This window comes from Corvus kubaryi, unplaced genomic scaffold, assembly GCF_017639235.1.
Source record: "Corvus kubaryi isolate FWS band 111438036 unplaced genomic scaffold, C.kubaryi_AGA036_p1.0 72, whole genome shotgun sequence".
Taxonomy (NCBI): Eukaryota; Metazoa; Chordata; class Aves; order Passeriformes; family Corvidae; genus Corvus; species Corvus kubaryi.
Genome location: NW_024582060.1, coordinates 4093316 through 4114344, shown reverse-complemented (window position 1 = coordinate 4114344; position 21029 = coordinate 4093316). Strand labels below are relative to the sequence as shown.

The following is a 21029-nucleotide window of genomic DNA, read 5'->3' as shown; positions in this document are numbered from 1 at the left end:
TTTTGGTGTTACGTAGGTTACATATTTCCCCCCAGTGGCATTATTTTAATTTTTTTGTTATATAAACGTTTCCTTCAGCCCACATATCCTGTCAGTTTTTTATCCCTAGTAATTGCAAATATCACTTTGCATTAAATAGCTGTCTCTTATCCCAAATATCCCATTTACTATATTTTATTAATTTCTTTAAACTACCTTTTAGAATTGGATGTTAAGAAAAACACTAATAACAATTCAGCATTTTTAAGCTTCCATTACACAGCAATGGAAGTTTCTCCTGAAGGATTTGTGGGTTTTCAATGGCTCTCTGTGACTTGAGTGGCACAAGTGCAGGAGATGTGAGCACAACTATTGATAGTGGTGCCAAGAATTCCCAAAACAGGATATGCTGTGCAATGAAGCACTCAAACATTCCTGGTCAGCACAAAACCCAGGTACAGCTGGGAGCTTCTGGGAGCCTCCACGGTTTATACATATGCAACATGCGTTTAGCATCTTAATTTCTGGAACAAAACATATCAGTTTCATGGGCAATGAAATAACAATAATTTCTGCTTCTCTTTATTTAAAGCTTGAATTTGAATTTGTTAAAAATAAGCATGACTTCTGTGCCCAGCAGACTTTGAAAAACCTCTCACCTGTAAGCATTCTGTCCTTTTTAATGGCTTTAGAGACAATTTTGCCTTCATCTGTTTGTTCTTCAGTTTAAAAGATTCTCAGTTACAGACTATTTTTCTATGTCTGCCTGCTACATCTTCTTCAGCCCTAGGTAAAGTCGAGCAGAATATTTTTTGTATCCACATATATATTCTGTCTTTTATTCTGAGTCTTTGCCAAGGCCACCTGAGGGAGACTGTGGGGTGAGCAGGGCACTTTGCCATAGGCTCCCAGTTTTGAGAGGTGAAAGGTATGGACTCACCTTGTTATGTTAAAATACACACTCATCCAAGGACAGGCACAGATTTCACTCTGCCTGTAGGGCCCTAAAGTTTACGTCGCCCTTGTTCCGGCTTCCTTTTCCACTTGTTTCCTTTCTTAGCTCCCCATATATCTTCTGTGACAAGTTACTTTCTCCATCCTGACTTATACCGGGGTAGAGATTTACATAACTACACAAGGAGCACAAAAATTACTAGTTAGTATAAATTTTACTTGTTTCTGTGTCCTTATAAATGCTTACTTGCAGTGCAGATTCGGACTTGGTCTGGGCTATCCAAGTATCTCCTCATTAGTACACTGTGTGAAATTGGTTTGATTATATTCTGTCCTTGTGGTTCATCCACACTAAGTGTGATGTCTGTATTACTTACCTGGGGTGCTGCCCTCTCTGTATGCTATCATTGCAATCTATACTATATATTACCATTAAAAACTAGTAAGTTTGTTTCATGCTTAGAGGAAGCACTCGCCAGAGGTCCTTAATTTAAAATTGAGTTAATCTCCCAGTCTTATCATGCTGCAATTTACTAGTTTTCTTTCTAGCCTGTAAATCTCCACACTTATCTCTGCAAAGAATATCCATTTGTTAGATCACAGACAGGACCAAAGTCCTTCAAAATTACTGCACTGACTGTTTACTCAGAGTATACTTTAATGAGAAGTCATTCTAAACATTAGTATGCAAAACATATGACTTTTAGTGCATAGGGGATTTGGGTCCCTTCCTGGAAGAATTAAAAATATGCAGGAAGTGGTTAAATCTGCCCTCTTGGTCACTTCATTTGCATCCTCACTTAAAAACCCCTCCATTTTCACATGGGAATAGGCTAATTAAAAACAATTCTCCACATGTATTATTTCCAAGCCATGTTAGATCTATCCTTAATTCCCTAATCTGCTTTAGATAACTGTTTGGCAGAAATATAGCTGCTCTTCACAAGGCAGCTCCCAAAGTGAGTGAATCTCAGTGAATCTTCTGCTGACGTCCTTCCACTGGTCTACCACAGATTTTTTAATTTTTATATCTGTCCCATGTCTGTATAATCCACACACCCTTCCTGTCTCCCTGCCATTGCACTTTACACCCCATGCACAGAAGTAATCCCTCCAGGTCCCTTCTACCACTTCCCTAAAACTCTTCAAAGGACTCTCAGGTTTCTCTTATGTCACCTATTCCCCTTCTTAACTCCCTTCTCCTCCCCAGACCTGCAAGCTTACCTTTAAGTTCCTTTAACACCCATAACTTTTCTGGCTGGGCAAAGAAAATATATCAGGTTTTGTCCAAACCTACATATCATACTGCCTGCCAGGCCTCTGCATCATGTAATTATGAGAACTGAGTTATTCCTTCACTTCCCTCAGTGATTGACCCAAAACAGTGCTGTCTTCTGTACCTTGCCAGCAATTTTCTCTAAATTGCTTGGAACGTATTAACTTGGAGCAGCCTGGCACTCAGCTAAAGCAGGATGAAACGGTCCAACAGGCTCAAGATTTGTTGGGGCCGAGGACGAGACATGTAATTGTGTAAACCTAATTTCCAGAGGAAGGCAAGTTAAAAACCTCAGTAAAAAGTACAGAGTTTCCACAAAATAGCTTTTGGATATCCCTGTGCACTCCCTGTCCATTCTCTGAAAATTGAGACTCATAAGAACAGGAGGTTTTGTGAAAAAAGAGGTCTTATGGAGGAAAAACTCCCACTTTCTATAGTCTGTGAAAATTAGTATGCCTTCTGCATACAACTGCAGTGAGGCACTGGAAAGAACTGGTTTGGTGTATCCATATCTCCTTTTTATTTACTAAGTAAAATGAAATGTAAAGATTTATGCAGGGAAAGAAAATTCAGGACAGTTATTTAAATAAATTGATATCAGTTGTTTTATATTGACTGAGAAAAACAGAAAAAAATATGAAACAAAAGAAAGCCTTGGTGAGAATAAAAATAGAAAGACTTGAATATCCTTCTGAATACGGCATTTCCATGCAGTAGGAAGTGTTATCCATGTATCAAAGCATGCTACAGGAATGACCAAAACATGTCATAAGTTACAGGAGAAAGCCACAGTGTGGCAGGTACAGAATTTTATTCCAGAAGATCCCATATGTGCTTTTTGGAGTATGCATAAAAATTTATATGCTACTGTGAAATTTCTACTTGTATGACAGATCTCTTCTTACTGTAGGTTTTGTTTTGGCCTGTGACACTGAAATGCAGCGTGGCAATTTTGTCACATCTGTTTTGTGGCTCAATCTTGTGTGCAATAATATGACAAAATATGGTAAAAAATAATGCATTAAAAGAGTGATTAAGAGCTATCTGACTAGTTCTGATTTTAACCTCTGAAGCACCCAAGGGAAAAGGAACCAACTAATTTCAATCTTGGTCTGCCTCACCTGTGCAAATCAAAATGACTCAAATCTGACCATGCTTGGGCTCTGGGTCAATAGCTGTATTATTGCTGTCTTCTACTGGCTTTAATAGTCAAAAAATGCCTCCTTAGGAAGTGAAAACTGGAGGAGTAATTTTTTTGTTATGTTGTCCCTTGAACTTAATTGATTTGCTCTTCACAAACAGTGAGGTGGTACAGTTAATTCATGTGTAGGCATCTACAAGATAGGCGGGACAATAAGATTCAATATATGAAGCTCCCCAAATGCACTCAGCTTTCCTTTGGAATGGCTCCAAAGGCTGGGAGCTGTTTTGAATGAAGGTTTCATGTTTCTTCTGCAGAAATGTGTCTGCTGCCAGGTTTGTGACAAAGCCCTTGGGCTACCCTGTAACCTGCTTCTTTTTAGGAAGTTTTTGGTGCGTGTAATAGATACTGGACTTTCACTTAAAAGCAAAGAAACATTGAAATTCCATTTTATCAGTTTTTCCAGTTGTCTTCACTGCAGACAACCAATAGAATAGTAAATAATTTATGTCAAGTCTAATAAATTTTAAAGGAGGATGGAAAAAAATTGCAGGAACACATTGTTTCTGAAGTCCTTGCCGATCTTGTTCTACAACCTGTCCATGACTCAGACTAAAACAGGAAAGAGAAGCTGATAGTATTCACTGTTCTGCCAAGAATCACAAGTCAAGAAAATTTTAAAAATTATTTTGGAAAACTTTCAGGTGTAAAATTGGTCAAATGACAACCAAAAGACACTCAGACTTACAGTGGAGTGTAACTTTTAGACTGACACATTAAGTAGATGGCAAAAATCAATTTAGATTTTTAGATCTGATAATTTATCAGAAATGCTTTAGGTACTTTTCCCATGAGAACGAGAGAGGATCCCTACTTGAAACCCCTTGCAGGTATACTTGGACAATGGATGACTTAATCACCTGACATCTTTTTTCCAGTAGAACTACTTGTAATTAAGTAGGAACAATGTCAGAAATTATGAACTGTATGACTGAATTCTTCACATTTCTAATGGCAGTGTCTTTAGAGCAACAGTATTAAATTGGCCCAAAGACAATACAAAAAGACTGACTGCACAGTCTAAGCATGTTATGACAGAGAATTATGCATTTACCCAGTTCTCAGAGGAGCAGTCCTTCTTCCTAGGGCAGAGTCCCTCATGTTGTAAGTCATTCATAAATTTTCTGTAGAATAAAAACAACCATTTCAAATGTGTAGGTGAAAAATAAAGCCAGAAATTATCATTAAGCTTAATAAAATTTGGAGTATGTAAGGGGAGGAAAGAAATACGTACAGTTTGACCAATTTTTTTTTTTGCCAGGAAAGGAGGTGAGAGTTTGTATGCAAAAATTATACTGTCCATATAGGCTTGCTCTGTATTTTAGTGGAACCAATCATTGTATACTTTATTTTTTTTTCTAGTAGACCAAGGTCCTTGTTCATAAAGTTTGGGTTGGATCTCACCTATTCACAGGTTTACTCTCTTTCAGTTTGAAACCCTTCCCCCTTGTCCTCTCATGCCCTTGTAAATGGTCTCTCTCTGTCTTTCTTGGACTTCAGAAATATTTCTGTAAATTTGGGCAGGGACGGATTGAGTGCAGCTGTGACCTGCATGTGAGAAGAAAAGCTAGACAGCCCATGCCCAGCTTGGAGTGCTGATGTGGAATGAAAGCAGTGTCCTCAAATCCAATCACATTGATCATCTCATAACCAATGGCAACATACCAGAGCATTAGGATATGGTCCTGTTTTCAATAGTATTTCCCAGGCTGTGTGGAATTCAGCTCAGATTTTGAATATCTAAGGCATAGATTTTTGTTGCATTCATCGTGAATGGCCCACTTTAAGAACATAGACAATTGGAAAGAGCTGAGAGGATGGCACCAAGGCTGATAAAAGTGTGATCTATTATATCTCTTTAGATTCAAATGAGTGAGGTAAATCATGGAGATAGGAACATTGGCACTGAGTGCCTTTTGCATAGGATATTTTTTGAAATGGAATAAAATTCATATATTTTGAGATGCATTTTTAAATGGCATAAAATGCAATTAAGTAACTCATTTTAAGAAAAATTGGTGACAAATGTGTCCTTATCCATTTTAAAATCTTCCCATTTAAATGGAGAAAATACATTAAACCTTATGGTTGTAATATAGCTAATAGAACCAGGAAGCAAGGAATAAAAAAAAAAAAAAGGCAATTTAAAAGTCCCACTAGGAATATTAACTGAGAGACAAGATCACAGACAAAAGATGTACAGTTTTCCTCAACTGCCTTCAAATCATAGTCGCAGTGCTCGTTTTGGTTTTAAAAACTTTTGCTTTTAGTCTATAAATCAATTATGTCTTGAATGGTGGTGCTTATGGGAGGTGCTGAATTTGAATATATAGAATGTCTTTAGTTCTGCAATTAGTTGTGGGACTGACTTCATTTAACTGCTTGCCATTCAGAGATTTGGGGTCAAAAATAGAATTCCTCTGTGTACTATGGATTGGTTCATTTTTTGGAGCTAGGCTATTTCTTAACTTCCATTTGCTGTATGAAGTTATTTACATCTGGGGCTTACTGGGACAGCCATGGCAGCTTGGGTACTTTGCAAGATGATTTGAGTATTAAACAGTCTGGTCTGAAGGGGATTTAGCCTGATGGTTCTAGGAAGACTTAAATTTATTTCAAGTGCCAGAATCACACCGAGGAATTCCTTTGCTCAGATTGTCCCCCAAGCCCACATTTTGCTGTGCTGTTTTGATTTTGATGTCAATATTAAAAGGCTTTTGGTGCTTAATGAAAGGACTGAGGAGAAAGTTTAATGTACACAGTGCTAAACTTCAGATGCCTTTACTTCCTCATGAAAACCATACATTAAGTTAATGTGCTGCTCAGATGGTTTCATTGCAAGCACTTTTGGGCTTCTTTCCAAAAGAAACTGTCAGTTTAAATCTCTCTTCATACATGCATTAAATTTATACTGTTTCATAAAACAACATTACAAAGGATGTTATTGACAGTTCTGCTCTTGAACTCAGCAAAGCTAAAATGAAATGCTGGGTAGAAATTCAGTGTTGTTTGCAGGAAGATGTTGCTAAGCCCATGCTGCTAGGCATAGCTTTTAGTTTATGATCCTTGCCATTTCTCAAGAAGTGTTAGGGCCATAACTGCACCTGATTAAAAAGAAAAACTGTGCATCAATACACCATAAAGCATTGCCCTGGGAGGCCCCAAGCAGCTATGAACCTTGCAAACAGTTTTAGTACAGGTTTGCATCTCAGAGAATATGACACAAAATCTCACATTTGCTTAATCGTGTTCAAACTTGCAATACCAAGAAACCAGTAGGTAAATTAAAACTACTGTTCCATGTGTTTTTAACTTGTTCTAAGGTCAAATTAAATTAAGTGAAAACAGTGCTGATGTTTGAAGATATGAACCCATAATAGCAGTGCCCTTCACTTGTGTTGCAAAAGTAATTTTCCTAATATGATAAAATATAAAGTATTCTCGTTTGCTTGTTGCTGTTGTTACACCAGATTTTCCTGCTCAGTCGCCTATAAAGCTTGGTAAATTTAGCAATAGTCTCATTATGTGCAATCATGTAATTTGGTTCATCATGTGGAAGCAGCTATTTGAAGCTGACTGTTCGATGTGCCTAATTTCAGTTGCACTTTTAAACCCACACATTCTGAAAGCGTGGCCTAGGAATCACCTGTGGACTGAGAGATCCTGGCTTATCTGTAGATCAGACTTCCAGGGGCCTCAGCATTGCAGCTCTTGTAGCATCCGCCACACAGCTTGATTCAGTGTATTAAAATATGACTAGCATCATATAACACCAAATTTGGGACTGTTTCTGGATGATGTGTTGAGTCATAAAAAACAAATTGTGAACCACTGCCAAAACCATACCAAGAGAATACTTACCCTGTTTAAAAAAGGCAACGGTGTGCAATGGGCAGTATGGATGCCCTGAAGTTTGATTTCTGTTGTTAAAGGTATAACGAATTTCCTTCATATATTAATATAAAATCATGTCTGCATCTACATTAGTATTTAGTTCAAAGCAAGAGTGCATGTTGTGTTTCGTTGTTTTGGGGTTTTTTTGTTTGTTTGGGGATTTTCTAGACAAGGTTTCTAATCGTTCCTACTTACTGCATGTTGGTTCATGATGCAGAGCAATCTCAGCTAGCACAGATGGGATTCCTTTCAGATTAAATAGATGATGCACTCTGGGAGCACTTCATGTATTCCAGCCATTAATTGGTTTTGAGACTACGGAACCAGGCTTGAGCTCTTCAGAAGTAACCCCACTGAAAACATGTGTAGTGCAAATACCAGGTCCATTGTACCAGCTGCTTCATTCCTGTTCGTGTCGTTTGCTAAAGAATGTATTAAAAGGATCATCAAAACAGTGAAGGAACAAATAATTTTTGCAGTGAGAACAATTTTGTGTGTTTTCCACTTGAGATTAGGATTTTTGAATTGTGTCAAATGTTCATTCAATACATTCATATTATCTCACAGGAACATGTAATAAGGTCGTCTTCATGAATTATTATGAGGACTCACTTGAACTGCTGAAAGTCTTCTTTTTTCATTCCTACCGAACCATCATTTTAAGTAAACGACTTTTTATCATTCTCTGTTTAACACATGTCATAGGTTCACAAGGTCATAATTCATTGCTGATTTGACTTCTGCATTTTCTATTTTGAATGTGACAGGAAGCTCCAATGTACTGGAATAGGGGAAAATTTCATTAAATGGGTCTATTTCAGTGTTGGCTTTATCTCATGAATTACAATAACCTGTTGATGAGAAGTGTGATATTTTATTATTGGTGCTGCAGCAAACCAAAAATGTTGTGAACCGCCAAGGAAAGGAAAATCTATCAGGTGTATTCTTACAATAATCACCAGTACTGGAGGATTAATCTCCAAGAGAGTATGTGCTCACATAAATTTAAGAACACTTTTAAAATTGCTTCTACCTCTATAAACTTATATTTGTACTGAATATTCTAACATTATAATAATGCTTCTTGATCTTCTGGGTGGGATGTTTTTGTGATGAATTCTGCACCATAACTAAGGTTAGATACAATCCTGTGGTTTTGACTCTGCACCAGAACTTTGTTAGCGGATTTGGGGTGCAGGGTTTTGCTTGGTAGAGAAACTGGGACGTGAATTTAGTTCTTACGGAGAAAAAGGATGTCACATTTCATATTCTCCAAGATCTAATTTAGAAAGACAAGGGTAAATACATACAGCAATGTAAAAATGATCTATAGGGTAATTCTTAAAATGTGGTGCAGTTCTAAATAGTGCACTGCTTTTGTGCACGAATAATTCATTATTGAATATCACTTAATTTAAGAGAAATAACAGGATCTTACCTATGAATTGAGAGATAGACATACCTTAAGCTCATTTGCTTTTTTTTTTTGTTATTTGTTTTATAAAATGTTATCAAACCTAATTCACTAAAATCAATATTGATATAATTTTACAGTGGCCTTAAACTTTCAAACACCAGGAACACAAATGGAATTGCAAGATGGAAAATTCCTGGACAATGGTGGCTGTGGCTATGTGCTGAAACCTGATTTCTTGAGGGATCGCAATACAACATTTACACCCCAAAATGTGGGACGATACAGTAAACCAATGTCTCTGTCAATAAGGGTAAGATTACTGAGGTGTTGCTTTGTTCCATAAAAATGGGAAAACAAATGCTATGTAGTTCAGATGTAATTGTTATCTATTGGTTTTTTGTTTCTTTTTCATTTTGTTCCCATTCTTGGTTGTTGGGAACTTTAATTATATTTTCAACAAGATGGTAAAACTTTCATATGGTGTCAACTGCTGCTTGGGTACTTTCTCATCTGTAGTTAACTTATGTTTGCTAAAAATATGTAGGGGTTCAGAGCCTCTAAGAGTCTGCAAAAATACATGATTTTTCATGATGCTGTATGGAGAAATATAAATAATGAAGCTGACCAAGCTACTGGTCAATTGTGCTTGTGGAAACTGAACTCTGAAAACACAGAAGTCAAATGTGAACTTTAGGTGTTATTTCTTTCAATATCAATAATATCACGAGCACTATTGTAAAGTTAATTGACAAATGGAAATGTTTAAAGGTAAGATAGGGAGCTTTATGCTTCTTTTAAGTCTCATTATCTTCCTGTGCATGTATAAAAGACTATTTATAATCCTAAAATGATATTTATAAGTGTGAAATTCAAATAAGTCTTTGAATTATTTCTGCTTCTCCCAAATTATAATGTGATTTACTTCCTAAAAATACTAGAAATACGTATCATTTACAAATGGTTAGAAAAGCCCTTTTTTTGAGGTCAAGTAGATTTATTATAATTGTTCACTAATTAGAAAACTACCTTTTTCCAATGAAAAAGTAATAATTCTGATTACACAGAATACCACTTGTATAAATGCTATTCAATTAGCATATAATTAGCGTGTAATTGCTATTTTGTTTCTTTCAGAGTAATAAATAGTGGAGATAAAACAATAGTTAGTGACAATTATAAAATACTTACATAATGCATGCACCCAATCAAGAACATTTTAGTGTCCTGACGTAAGCATACCAATTGTGAATTGACATTGCTGGATGATTTCAAGCAGCCACTCAAATACATCAGTTATTTTAGCCCTAATTTGTATGACGCTGGAATTAGGATGAGGAGAAACCCCAAATTGTAATGCAGGAGACAGACAAAATCATTGTCAATGTGAAGGAAGTGTCTGAGTTTGGAAGAAGCTGGAGAAGAGAGAGGCAGTGTTTTAGATTGAGGACTTTAGACTGAGACTACAGGCTGGGTAGTGCAGGCTGCAGAGAAGCAATGGCATCCCACTGGCTGAGGGCTGAGGACTGAGGGACTCATGGTCAGCAGCAAAAACCAGGAAACGGTGGCTGAAGACAAAAGGAATCGGGAGCAGAAGTCAAAGGAAAAACAGCTTCTGCTGAAAATGCTACTAACCTGATGAATGGAGAAATTGCTTAACAGAGAGCAAAGATATAAAACATCTAGGGGTCAAATCTCTTTGAATGAATGAATGAATGAATGAAGAACAGAAAAATCACATAGGGCCTGATATTACTGAATTCATTATCCTTAACCTGATGTGCCACAATTCCCATCAACAAGAGGCATAGAGCCTTTGAAGCAGAAATAGAGATATTCAGGGTGCTTCATGAAGAGTTTTCTCAGCCTAACAATTTTTACAACTCTCTGTATGTCTGCTTCACCTCGGGTCTCAAAAATTGGTTGGATTTATGGATTTGGGTCAGTGTGCTTAAAAGAGCTCACTTTTTTCCCACCCCAGGGGAGACTTAGACTGGGTCTAGCAGTGGGTCATGCAGGCCTTGGCCAGCAGGGCTGCATTTTTGTCATGGCATTCAAGGCATGACAAGGAATCTCCCAGGTTCTTAGTGGGCAGCCCATCAGTAACTGCAAAGCTTTCTGGTGAAGGTAGTAGCTATTTCCTAGGAAGAAAGGACATCAGTGTTCGCCAAGCCACTCCTCTTCAATATTTCAGGCTAGAACTTCCCTTGGAGCAAGCTGTTACAGAAAACACCTAAGCAAAAAGTGGAATTTGTGTGGTTTGAGTTTTTGGGTGGTTGACAGGGGAATAAGAATCTCTTATGATGCTTAGTCCTAAAACCAGGATCAGGAGTCATATCTTTCACCTACACTTTCAGGCTTGCATATCTCTCTCAATACATTCCATACACTGATTTCTAAAAAGCTGATTACTGTACAGATGTTTACTCTTTCCTAGGTGTCCTGAAATATAGGTAGAAAGCAGACAAAGTTGTGACTTTCATAAATCCTTTCTTAGGCTGGGTGCCAGATTACAGGGCAGTCTGAGCCAAAATTTCCAGGTAGCAAACTAAATTAAGGAGGAAAACATCAGGGAGCTTACTAAATGAAGAGCTTTTGTGTAACTGTGCGAGAGAAGGAGCACAGGTGAGGCAGTCTGCTACATACCCTGTAGCACAGTGCTGATGCCACTGTGGGTCTTGACGCTGACCCACTCCACACAGACTGGAATTCATGAGCTTGACAGCAGAAAGAGCAAAAATCACTGGAGACCGATTCCTCCAACATTGTTTCTTTGCATGGTAATAAAATATATTTTTTATGTGTAGCTATTGAATTAAACCTCTGAAAATTATTGTTTAAAGCATGATATCAGTATATATATATATTTATAAAGAGGATGGTGAAACACTGGCAGAGGCAGGCCAGACAGGTCATATGTGTCCCATCCCTGTAACCATTCAAGGGCAGTTTGGACTGGGCAAAATTATCAAAAAATTAAATTAGATGGGAAGCACCATACTCTTGATTCCATGGTGTCTAATATGTATTCCAGTTTATGGCTGGTATATACTTACAGTAATTTCTTCTGAAAGTTATTTCTATTATGGCTACAATACAGCTCTGGTGAATAGCTCATTCTTACAGTTATTTCAGTACAACTTTAATTTTCCAGCTGATCAGTGGCCATCAGTTACCACCCAGCAGCCTGTCGAAGACCAACAAAGCTGACCCTAAGGTGCAGATAGAAATCTTTGGTGTACCAGAGGATCAAGCAAGAAAGAAATCTAGTGTTGTAAAAAGCAATGGTGAGCACCACTCTGATTCGCTTGACTGTGAACAAAGCACTACAACATTTTATAAGGAATCACCAACTTTGCATCCCAAGGGGTTGTCATAGAAAGTGCAATTATTTCTCTCTAGACTAGGATCTTCTGGCACAAAATCTGTAGCTGAAGTTCATGCTGTGTGCCATTTTTCTAGGCTGGTAGATTAAGGAAGCACAAACTCCTAGCTGGGAGCACTCTCCCTTTCTAAAGGAAGATGGAAGTTTTTTTGCACACTGCTGTGGGCTCATCCTGGACAGCAGCTATCCCCACAGAGCTGCTTGCCTGCTCTTCCCCTGGTTTGATGGGGAGAGTGCTGGAAGGGCCAAAATGAGAAAGCCCTTGGGATGAGAGGAAGGCAGTCTAATAGGTAAAGCAAAAGCTGCACACACAAGCAAAGCAAAATAAGGAATTCATTCACCACTGGGCAGACAGGTGTAGAGCCATTCCCAGAAAAACAAGGCTTTGTTATTGAGCGTTGCAGTTACTTGGGAAGACCAATGCTGTGACTCAGAATGCCCTCCCTTCCTCCTTTCCCCCAGCTGTGAGCATGACACCATGTGCTATGGAAAATCAATTTGGTCAGCTGGGCTCAGCTGTCCCACCTGTGTCTCCTCCCAACTTCCTGTGTACCCCCAGCCCCCTCATTGGGATGGGAAGGGTGCTTTGCAGAGTGAGAAAGACAGACATCTCGACACTGTGTAAGCCCTGTTCAGCAACAGCTCAAACACTGGTGTGTTATCAGCACTGTTTGGGTCAAGAATCCAAAATGCAGCACCACCACAGGGTTGATATGAAGAAAACTAACCCTATCCCAGCTTAAACCAGTACACAAATCGGTAAATTTAGACTTTTTTTCTTAAGAAATTGCTGTAAGCTCACCACTTGTCTCCTTTGAAGTTTCTAGTAGGAGTAATCCCTTAATTGCTTGACAGGTGAAGTGTGTACTCGTTGTAGCTGTCTTTGAGCACTCCCTTATCTTTATCATATAGATCTTCTTGATGTCTCAGACTACAAGTTCCCTGTGATCTCCCTTTATCTGTACCTCTGTCTTCTATTCTTTCATTTTCTATTTTATAGATGGCTGCTGTTTTAAATCAGCCCCTGAATTTCTTTCCTCTGTATGAACATTGCTGAAGACGAAGCAACCCCTTCCTGTTCCACATTCTCTTTTTTGTGTTTCTAGTCAAGTGGAGGTTTTACTACCTGAATTTATTTATTTCCAGCATTGTGAAAGGAGAAATTTGGTAAAAGCATGAAACTGGTATGGCTATAGAAAAATTTAGGTTGATCAGAGGTTCTTAGCCTGGCTATCCCTGTCCCATTTTGCTCTCTTTTAAGGCATGGCACCAACTGTCTTAGGCTTTTGTACCACTATAGTCAGTGGGAGTCTCATTATTTATTTAAATGGGCCCAGAAATTTAGGGAAAAAGAATGAATTCTTTACCAGTCAGCCTAGTGATAGCAGGTACAATAATTCAGTTATTGAGTAGAACAAAAGAAATCATATTTTAATCCTGTTTCTTTTCTCTTTCCATTAGCTTTGAGCCCTAAATGGAACGAAACTTTCTCTTTTAACATCCAAGTTCCAGAACTGGCGATGATACGCTTCTGTGTGGAGGATGAGGTCTCTCTGGTTAACAATGAATTCCTTGGCCAATTCACTTTACCTGTGATGAGCCTGAATACAGGTAATACTCTTATGTGAACCACCTATAACAGCTTAAAAAAATCTGCAACATTCCAGGCTTTTATTATTACTGTAGCATTGAGAGAGTACAGCGTCATGCCTATTTTCTAAAGGATGATTGTGTAACTATATGAATAAATGGCACTCTCTGTTTTTTGAAATAATTGTATTCTCTGAATGCAAATCCATGATGTTGAAATCAAAATAATATTAACGGCAGTTGATTATTCCCACTGCGGTATTCCATTCTAGATGGAAACTGCTCAGATGGTACTTTAATTCATTGCAAGAAGTGAAACTAGTCAGGACTGTTGCTATGAAGGCAACAGTTTTGTGCGCTTTCTACTCACATAGGTTCAAAACCCAATACAAGCCAAATTAAAACAAAACAAACCACCAAAAATCCCTCAGGTAACCTATCTTCAACTTTTCAGAGTGGAGAACAAAGGCTATAAATTAGGCAAAATATTTATGGCATTTTTCTTGCCAGAGTTCCTTTTGTTATGCCAGTAGAGTTCCTGGAACCTTTGTAATGAATAGGCTGCACATAAAGGGCAAACACAGAAGTCAACAGGCCAAGGAGAAAGGCTTATGTAAAATGGCTGTTTACTACACTGGCCTTCCAAAGCTATTTCTGACAAAACAAACAGCTTTTATTAGTGAATAAAGATGGGAAGGCAAAACATTGGAGCTGGCAACAGGCACTGTGCCTTTTTTATTAAGCTTAACAGGATTTTAAATGGCTTTCCTCCCCCATGTTTGAAAGTCATAAAGCTGCTTGTGATTCTTAGTTGAGGTTGAGGAGTTATACAAGAACAAAGACATTACTCTTAGAGCTCAGTTGTTTTTCTACAACATAAATTTTTACACTGATAACATTTTACTTTCCTTTTTATTTGTATACTTTTGGATAATGAAAGAAAACTCAACCCACCAACTCACAGTGTCTGAGACAAATTTAAATATCAGGCACTGCTGCTTACATGGGCTTGTAAAATTATTGGTGGAGGCTTTTTTTATACACAAATTTTCAGTGTGGCTTAATGTCTCTATAGAATTAATTTTGGTCACAAATGAGGGATTCATGTTTTGGAAAAGTAAGAGCAGTAGATTTTCCAGGAAATATTTTCAGTGGAGTAATTAAAAATGCTAGGGAATGAGTCTAGGTACAAAAACTATAAACAGTGCCAAACATATTGGCCCAATCCCCACTTAACACAACATAAAAAAAGGTAATTATCCATCAGGATTCCTAGATGCATAAATAAAATGCTTCTAAGAGGTGAAGTGATAAATAATTTCAAAATTTACTGCAAGCATTTATTGCAATGCTTAACATTGAGACCTCTAAAACTAGGTCTGGAATGATGGTTTTGCTTTAGGTACCCAAGCTCTCTAAGCAGTGAAATGGGAAAATAATGTTCTTCCAGAGGGAGTCACAAGAAGAAGACAAGGGAAGAACTGCCTAAAATGCTGAAGGGTGAGCTAGGATTTCAGTCTTAGTCTTCAGAGCTCCAGTTGCTTTAATCTGTACTACAGGAGAGTCCCTCAGCCCCTAGGATTCATAGCCCCGAGGTGTCCCTGAGGGCAAGTTGCTCCCAAAAGTTGAGCAGTGCTTACATCTTTTTATTTTCTTTGACAGGCAGTGGGACAAAGTTGTGCCATTTCCTCCCTCCTCTGCATTTTCTTTTGAAAGGATTCAAATCTATATCCACACTGCCTTGCTTTCCCCAGCACCAGCCTCCCAACTACTTGCAGACTCCACTGGGGAGGGATGCTTGCTGTCCAGCTGTAGCAGAATTTGATTTTCCATGTAGTGATTATGTAGCTATACTCAGAGGGGCAGAAATTGAGAAAAATTCTCTACCTGGGTGGTTAAAAGGTGAAGCAGAGGGGGGTCCTCTGTTACAGTCCCTGTGCCAATGAATCTGCCATGGAGAATAGCTACACGGGATGGAAAATCAGTTATTACCTCTTTTATCACGGGATGCATGAATAGTTAATTATTTAATGCAAATTGAAGCAATTTCAATAAAGAAAGGAAGTTTAACTTCTCTCAGGACACTCTGTAGAATATTCTGTAGGTAGGGGATAGAACATAAGTCTTTAGAAATTAATCTTAGTCCTTGAAGTGTATCTTTGTATAGGAAATCAACCAAGCCTTCCACATACTTTGTGCTTGCCTTAAAAACTGATCTCAAATGTAAATTGCGTGAAACCAGCTTTAATATCTGCTGCCCAGAATCTGAACCTTAAATAGCACGGGAACTTTTGTGTAATACGACAGAACAGGGGGAAATGGCCTCAAGCTTTGCCAGGGAAGGTTCAGCTGGACAGCAGGGAGAATTTTGTTACTGGGAGAGTTGTCCTGCATTAGAAAGGGCTGCTGAGAGAGGAGGTGGAATCACCGTCCCTGAAGGTGTTCAAGAAACAACTGGATGTGGCACTTAGTGCCACGATCTGCTTCACAAAGTGATCAGTCAAAGGCTGGACTCAGTGATCTTAGAGGTCTTTTCCAATTAAAAAGATTCTATGATTCTGCAAAAAACAAAGCAAGAAATTCCAAACCCAGGTAAATGTGGGTCTGAAAGACTCCAAAGGCATCCAGACACACCTAAGAGGGATTTTGAAAACTGCAGTTCAGAACATAGATACTTATACAAAACAGAGACTTACTTAAATAACTGGAGTTACACATACCTTGACAAAGTACAGAACATTTTAAAATCAAAAATGACATTGTTTATTATTATGAAATAATGGACATTTAGTCATATAAAGCAATACAGGTTGGTGTTTTGAAGAGGAGGTTGTTTTGTTTTCTAAGCGGGTAAGTGAACTATGTTTAAAGTGAGAACTATGGCTCATCCAAATGCTTCAATGACCAGATGAACACATAGTTTCTGACGGCATGACTTATCTCTGATAAAGTGAATTACTCATATGAAATCAACTTTTTAAGATGTCATCGTAGAAGGTCTTACACTTCACTTTTTTCTGCCTCAGCTGGACAGTGCACTGCTGCTGCAACACCATTCTGTAGGCATTATCACTGCTGATTCACAAGTTATTACATTTGCTATCAGAGCAATGTGTGCAGCACATAACCTTGGATGTTACAATGTAAGATTTGCCCATGTTTAAATATCACTGGGCTAAAAGTCTTCCATTTTAAAAAACATACCACATCCTGAAAAACACTGGAGCTTTTCACTCTGTGACCAAAAATACCAGAATTGAAACACTATATATACAGAGAGGAGAAAAAACAGTACAAATGGTGTTTGGGTCCTGTATAATTTCATTTTATTTTAATGAGTTATTTACAGAATCATAAATTATGCCTTGTTTGCATAGATGATCATAAAACCACCTCATCATAATATTTGTGTTTGTGGTTAATACACTAATAAGATGTCATTATATTGACAGGTTACCGTAACATTCCACTGCTGTCCAAAGAAGGCATCAAGTTGGAATCTGCATCGCTGTTTGCTCACATCTGGTACTATTAATGATGTTCTGCAGAAGAAATTGTTCTGGGGGATTTCCCCCCTCTTCAATAAAGTAGCATTAGTGGCTTTGCAACAGCCCAGTGGCCTGATTCCCAGGGTGGCACATTCTCAATGATTTTATGAAGCCAGCTGGACTTTTATGTAAGGGGTACCCTGAATAAGGGCTATTGACCTTGGCCCTACTGCTGTTTTTCTGCAGGAGAATGGGTTTGAGAAAACCTAAGGAACCTCAACGTGCACAAGTGTATGGGACCTGATGAGATACATCCACAGGTCCTGAGGGAACTGGACTAAGCACTGTCCATCATATTTGAGAAGTCATGGCAGGCCAGTGAAGTTCCCACTGATTGAAAAAGGGGAAACACAGCCCACATTTGCTATCAAAAGCAGCATCAGGGGAGGTGATTTTATCCTTCTACTCTGCTCTCAGGAGATCCCACCTAGAATGTTGCATCCAGCTCAGGGACACCCGACAAAAGAAAGACTTTGATCTTTTGGAGTGAGTCCAGAGGAGGGTCACGAAAATGATCAGAGGTGTGGAGCACATCTGCTGTGAGGAAAGGCTGAGAGAATTGGGGTTGTTCAGCCTAGAGAAGGAAAGGCTCCAGGGAGACCTCATAAAACCTTCCAGTAGAAGAGCATGTAGTGATGGGACAAGGGTGGATGGCTTTAAACTGAAAGAAAGTAAGTTCAATTAGGTATTAGGAAGAAATTCTTTACTGTGAGGGTGGTGAGGCCCTGGCACAGGTTTCCAGAGAAGTCGTGGACTCGATATCCCTGGAAGTGTTCAAGGCCAGTTGATTGGGGCTCTGAGCAACTTGCAAAGTATCTCTCTCCATGGCAGGGGGTTGAAATGACATTACCTTTAAGATCCCTTCCAACTCAAGCCATTCTGTAGTTCTATTATTCTATGATTATTTAGAAACTGTTCATAAATCCTGAACTTTTTTGGATATTTTTAAAATTCAGTTAATGTCACTTGCAGATAATTTCAAATTAATGATTAATTACTGCGTGAGAATAATAGTCCAATACATACAAGAGATCATGCTAATTTTTATAATGTGAGCATTGTTACATTGATGTTTTTATTTGCATTGAACAAAATTTTTTACCAATGTATCTTTTCAAGGGAACAGGAAAAATTATACAAACAATGTTCCCTTTAAATTTGTGGAAAAAGCAGGTTCTGACTGGGCTGTTCTTCTTTAGGGCCCACCATAATTTTTTTACCTGAAAAAATAGTTTTGAGAACAAAAAGTAGCTGTTAAATCACAAAAAGTCATATGCTAGTATTGGTACTTTTCCTTCACTTTGGCTTGAACCTCCAGCTGCTGAAGCAAGATAAAATATTCATGGATTGCTTTGTAAAGAACCATGTTCCTCTCAGGAGCAGGGAGCTCAGGATACATCTTACTGGAGCTCAGGAAGTAGGAAACACTGTACTTTGAGGAGAACTAGAGAATTTTAGAAAAGGCAAGGGTTAATTATGTGTTTGAAGATCTATGAAGACAACTCCTTGCCTAACAGAGCTATCAGAGTAGATCTTGCCCATAAGACACAATTTTCCTACCTTCCTTACAGACCTGAGGTTTTGTTGACCTTCCACAGGACTACAGCTACACAACTCATGGCAGATTTGTTACTCAAGTATGATTTTTTTTTTTTAAAGGATGTTATATTGACAACTTTCCTTCTTTAATATCAAACAATATTGCTTAAGTTTGCAGACCATTCTGATAAGATATTATAATGCTCTTTTTATTTATTGCTATTCAAATGCTGTTTCATTTCATGTTGCTCTAAGATGGAAAATCTGGACATGTGGTAAATAAGGGTTAGAAAATGTCACAGAAATAACACTATTAAAAAATTGCATTATTGTTTTAATAAGGAAACTGAGACAGCAGACTAAGAAGAATCTAAAATCATTATTGAGCTGCAAGGTCAGGTAATTTGATAACTTTGTAAGCTGGTCTCAATGTGTTTTCTGTGCTTGAATGACAAGGCACTTGATTCCTTTCCCAGGAGAGCCTGTAGTATAAAATGTTCGGCGTCCTGATCTTTGTAGTGATAATATTCTGTGTGCCAGACAATATCCCTTGCATGGGGTAAATATTTTGCAGTTTCTTACAGCTCTGGATGGACTAATAATATTAATATTCAAACAGAGTTCCCCTCACATCCCCTTACTGGGGAGGAGCTTAATACACCAGTTTGACTGGGGAAAATATTCTCAGATGAAACCTGATCAAGGCCATTGGTTTGATGTTGAGAAAAACTCCAGCTTATTTAATTTCCTAACTAACACTCCTAGTCCCACTTCAGGAGCTTTATATACCTTTATATTCTGAAGACTGATTTGTGAGGGTCCTTTGGGAGAAGAAGGCAATTATCTTCACTTCTGGGATTATTATCCCTCTGTTGATGATTTTTCCACCTGGTAGGATAAATGTCAGATCTGCCCACTGTATGGTAACTTAAAATTTGCAGCAGATCAGATCACACTCAAATCAACACATCTCCTGTGCCTGAAAAATGTGCCCCTGGTCCTGGGAAGGTTTATATACATGGTCAATGGGTGTGTGCAAGAGTCTGGCAATAATGGACAATTCATTGTGGCTGCTCACATGCCAAATGTTTAAAGACGTGCTTAAGTGCTTCCTCAAATTAGAGAAAAACAGAGCCCATAATTAGCATCTTTGAACTCAAAGGAACCACTCATTATTTAATATATAAACACATACTTTATAGCCCTGAGGTCTATTCAATGCATGCATTGACTTGAAACCCTTATGCAGCATAGGACTGCAATGTGGGAAGACTTCTGAACAAATATCTGTGGTATCATGACCTTAAATAAATCCCCCACTGAAAGCCTACATTCAGTATGTTCTCTTTATTCATGAACATTAGCTTTTCCCTCCTCTCTGCACACAAATGACCAGCTATATCTGGCTCTTGGATGTCAGAATAAAAGAAACAATGACATATCTTATTGACAAATCAATATCTTGGATTAAATGTTACATAGTATCAAAACTTTTAAAGTGATTTAAAAAAAAAAAGTATTGATTGGGTAAGATTCAATGTGAAATTTGCTGGACATCTGAAATATATCGGCAGGGAACCATCCCATGGTTTTCTGGTGAACTCATCACATGCAGTGATGATAAATTATACCATTATCAGCATTGTTTCAACACAGTCAGGGGAATTAATGGGCAAAGAATGAGGCCCCACACACTGATGTGTACAGAATTCAGTATTTTTACAGTACTATTTAATATTAACAAAACCAAGCCCTTCATTGCTGTCATAAGAACTTTCTGCATGTTGCTGCAAGTCTTTGGCATGTGATTCCTTAGACGCTCACTGTCAGGAATCTGTGGCAGGAAGACGGTAGCACTTTTAAGACAATAGCCTTATGGTTAGAGATGTGAAGATATGTGCTCAGCAGATGACTGCCTATTCTCAAGGGCAACTGAGACAAAATGTAGCGTGGGAAATGGGGTAAAGAAACATTAGTGGGCAAATAATTGAATCATCTTGGAGAACATTTAAATTACACTGTTTCCCAGTGGGTACCACTTTTCTTCATTTAACCGGACACTGCTCAGTTGAATGTTAACAGCTCCCACAAATGTTCCTTTGCTTTTCACAACAAGCTTCAGTACACGGCCTTGGAGCTCTGTGACTTTGTCATATACAATCTGAAAATATATAGTGAAACAGAAAAAGCATACAAATTTGTTAATCTGTTTGACAAGCAAAGCACTTCAACGCAGCATTCAGGATGAT

At 38.2% G+C, this 21029-nt stretch overlaps 2 protein-coding genes across 4 annotated transcripts in view; one reads left to right on the top strand and one right to left on the bottom strand.

Moving 5' to 3' along the window:
• The window catches only part of PLCZ1 (phospholipase C zeta 1), a 45978-nt gene extending 28750 nt beyond the window's left edge, over positions 1–17228 (top strand). The window contains exons 10-13 of the mRNA XM_042050160.1: positions 8859–9031; positions 11873–12005; positions 13565–13714; positions 17146–17228. Of these exons, the coding sequence (XP_041906094.1) occupies positions 8859–9031; positions 11873–12005; positions 13565–13714; positions 17146–17228 (539 nt within the window). The remainder of the gene's footprint in view (positions 1–8858; positions 9032–11872; positions 12006–13564; positions 13715–17145) is intronic.
• PIK3C2G (phosphatidylinositol-4-phosphate 3-kinase catalytic subunit type 2 gamma) overlaps positions 16997–21029 on the bottom strand; it is a 194110-nt gene continuing 190077 nt past the window's right edge. For all 3 annotated transcript variants that reach the window (XM_042050268.1, XM_042050269.1, XM_042050267.1), the window contains one exon: positions 16997–20941. In XM_042050268.1, coding sequence (XP_041906202.1) covers positions 20789–20941 — 153 coding nt within the window. In that variant the 3' untranslated portion in view covers positions 16997–20788. The remainder of the gene's footprint in view (positions 20942–21029) is intronic.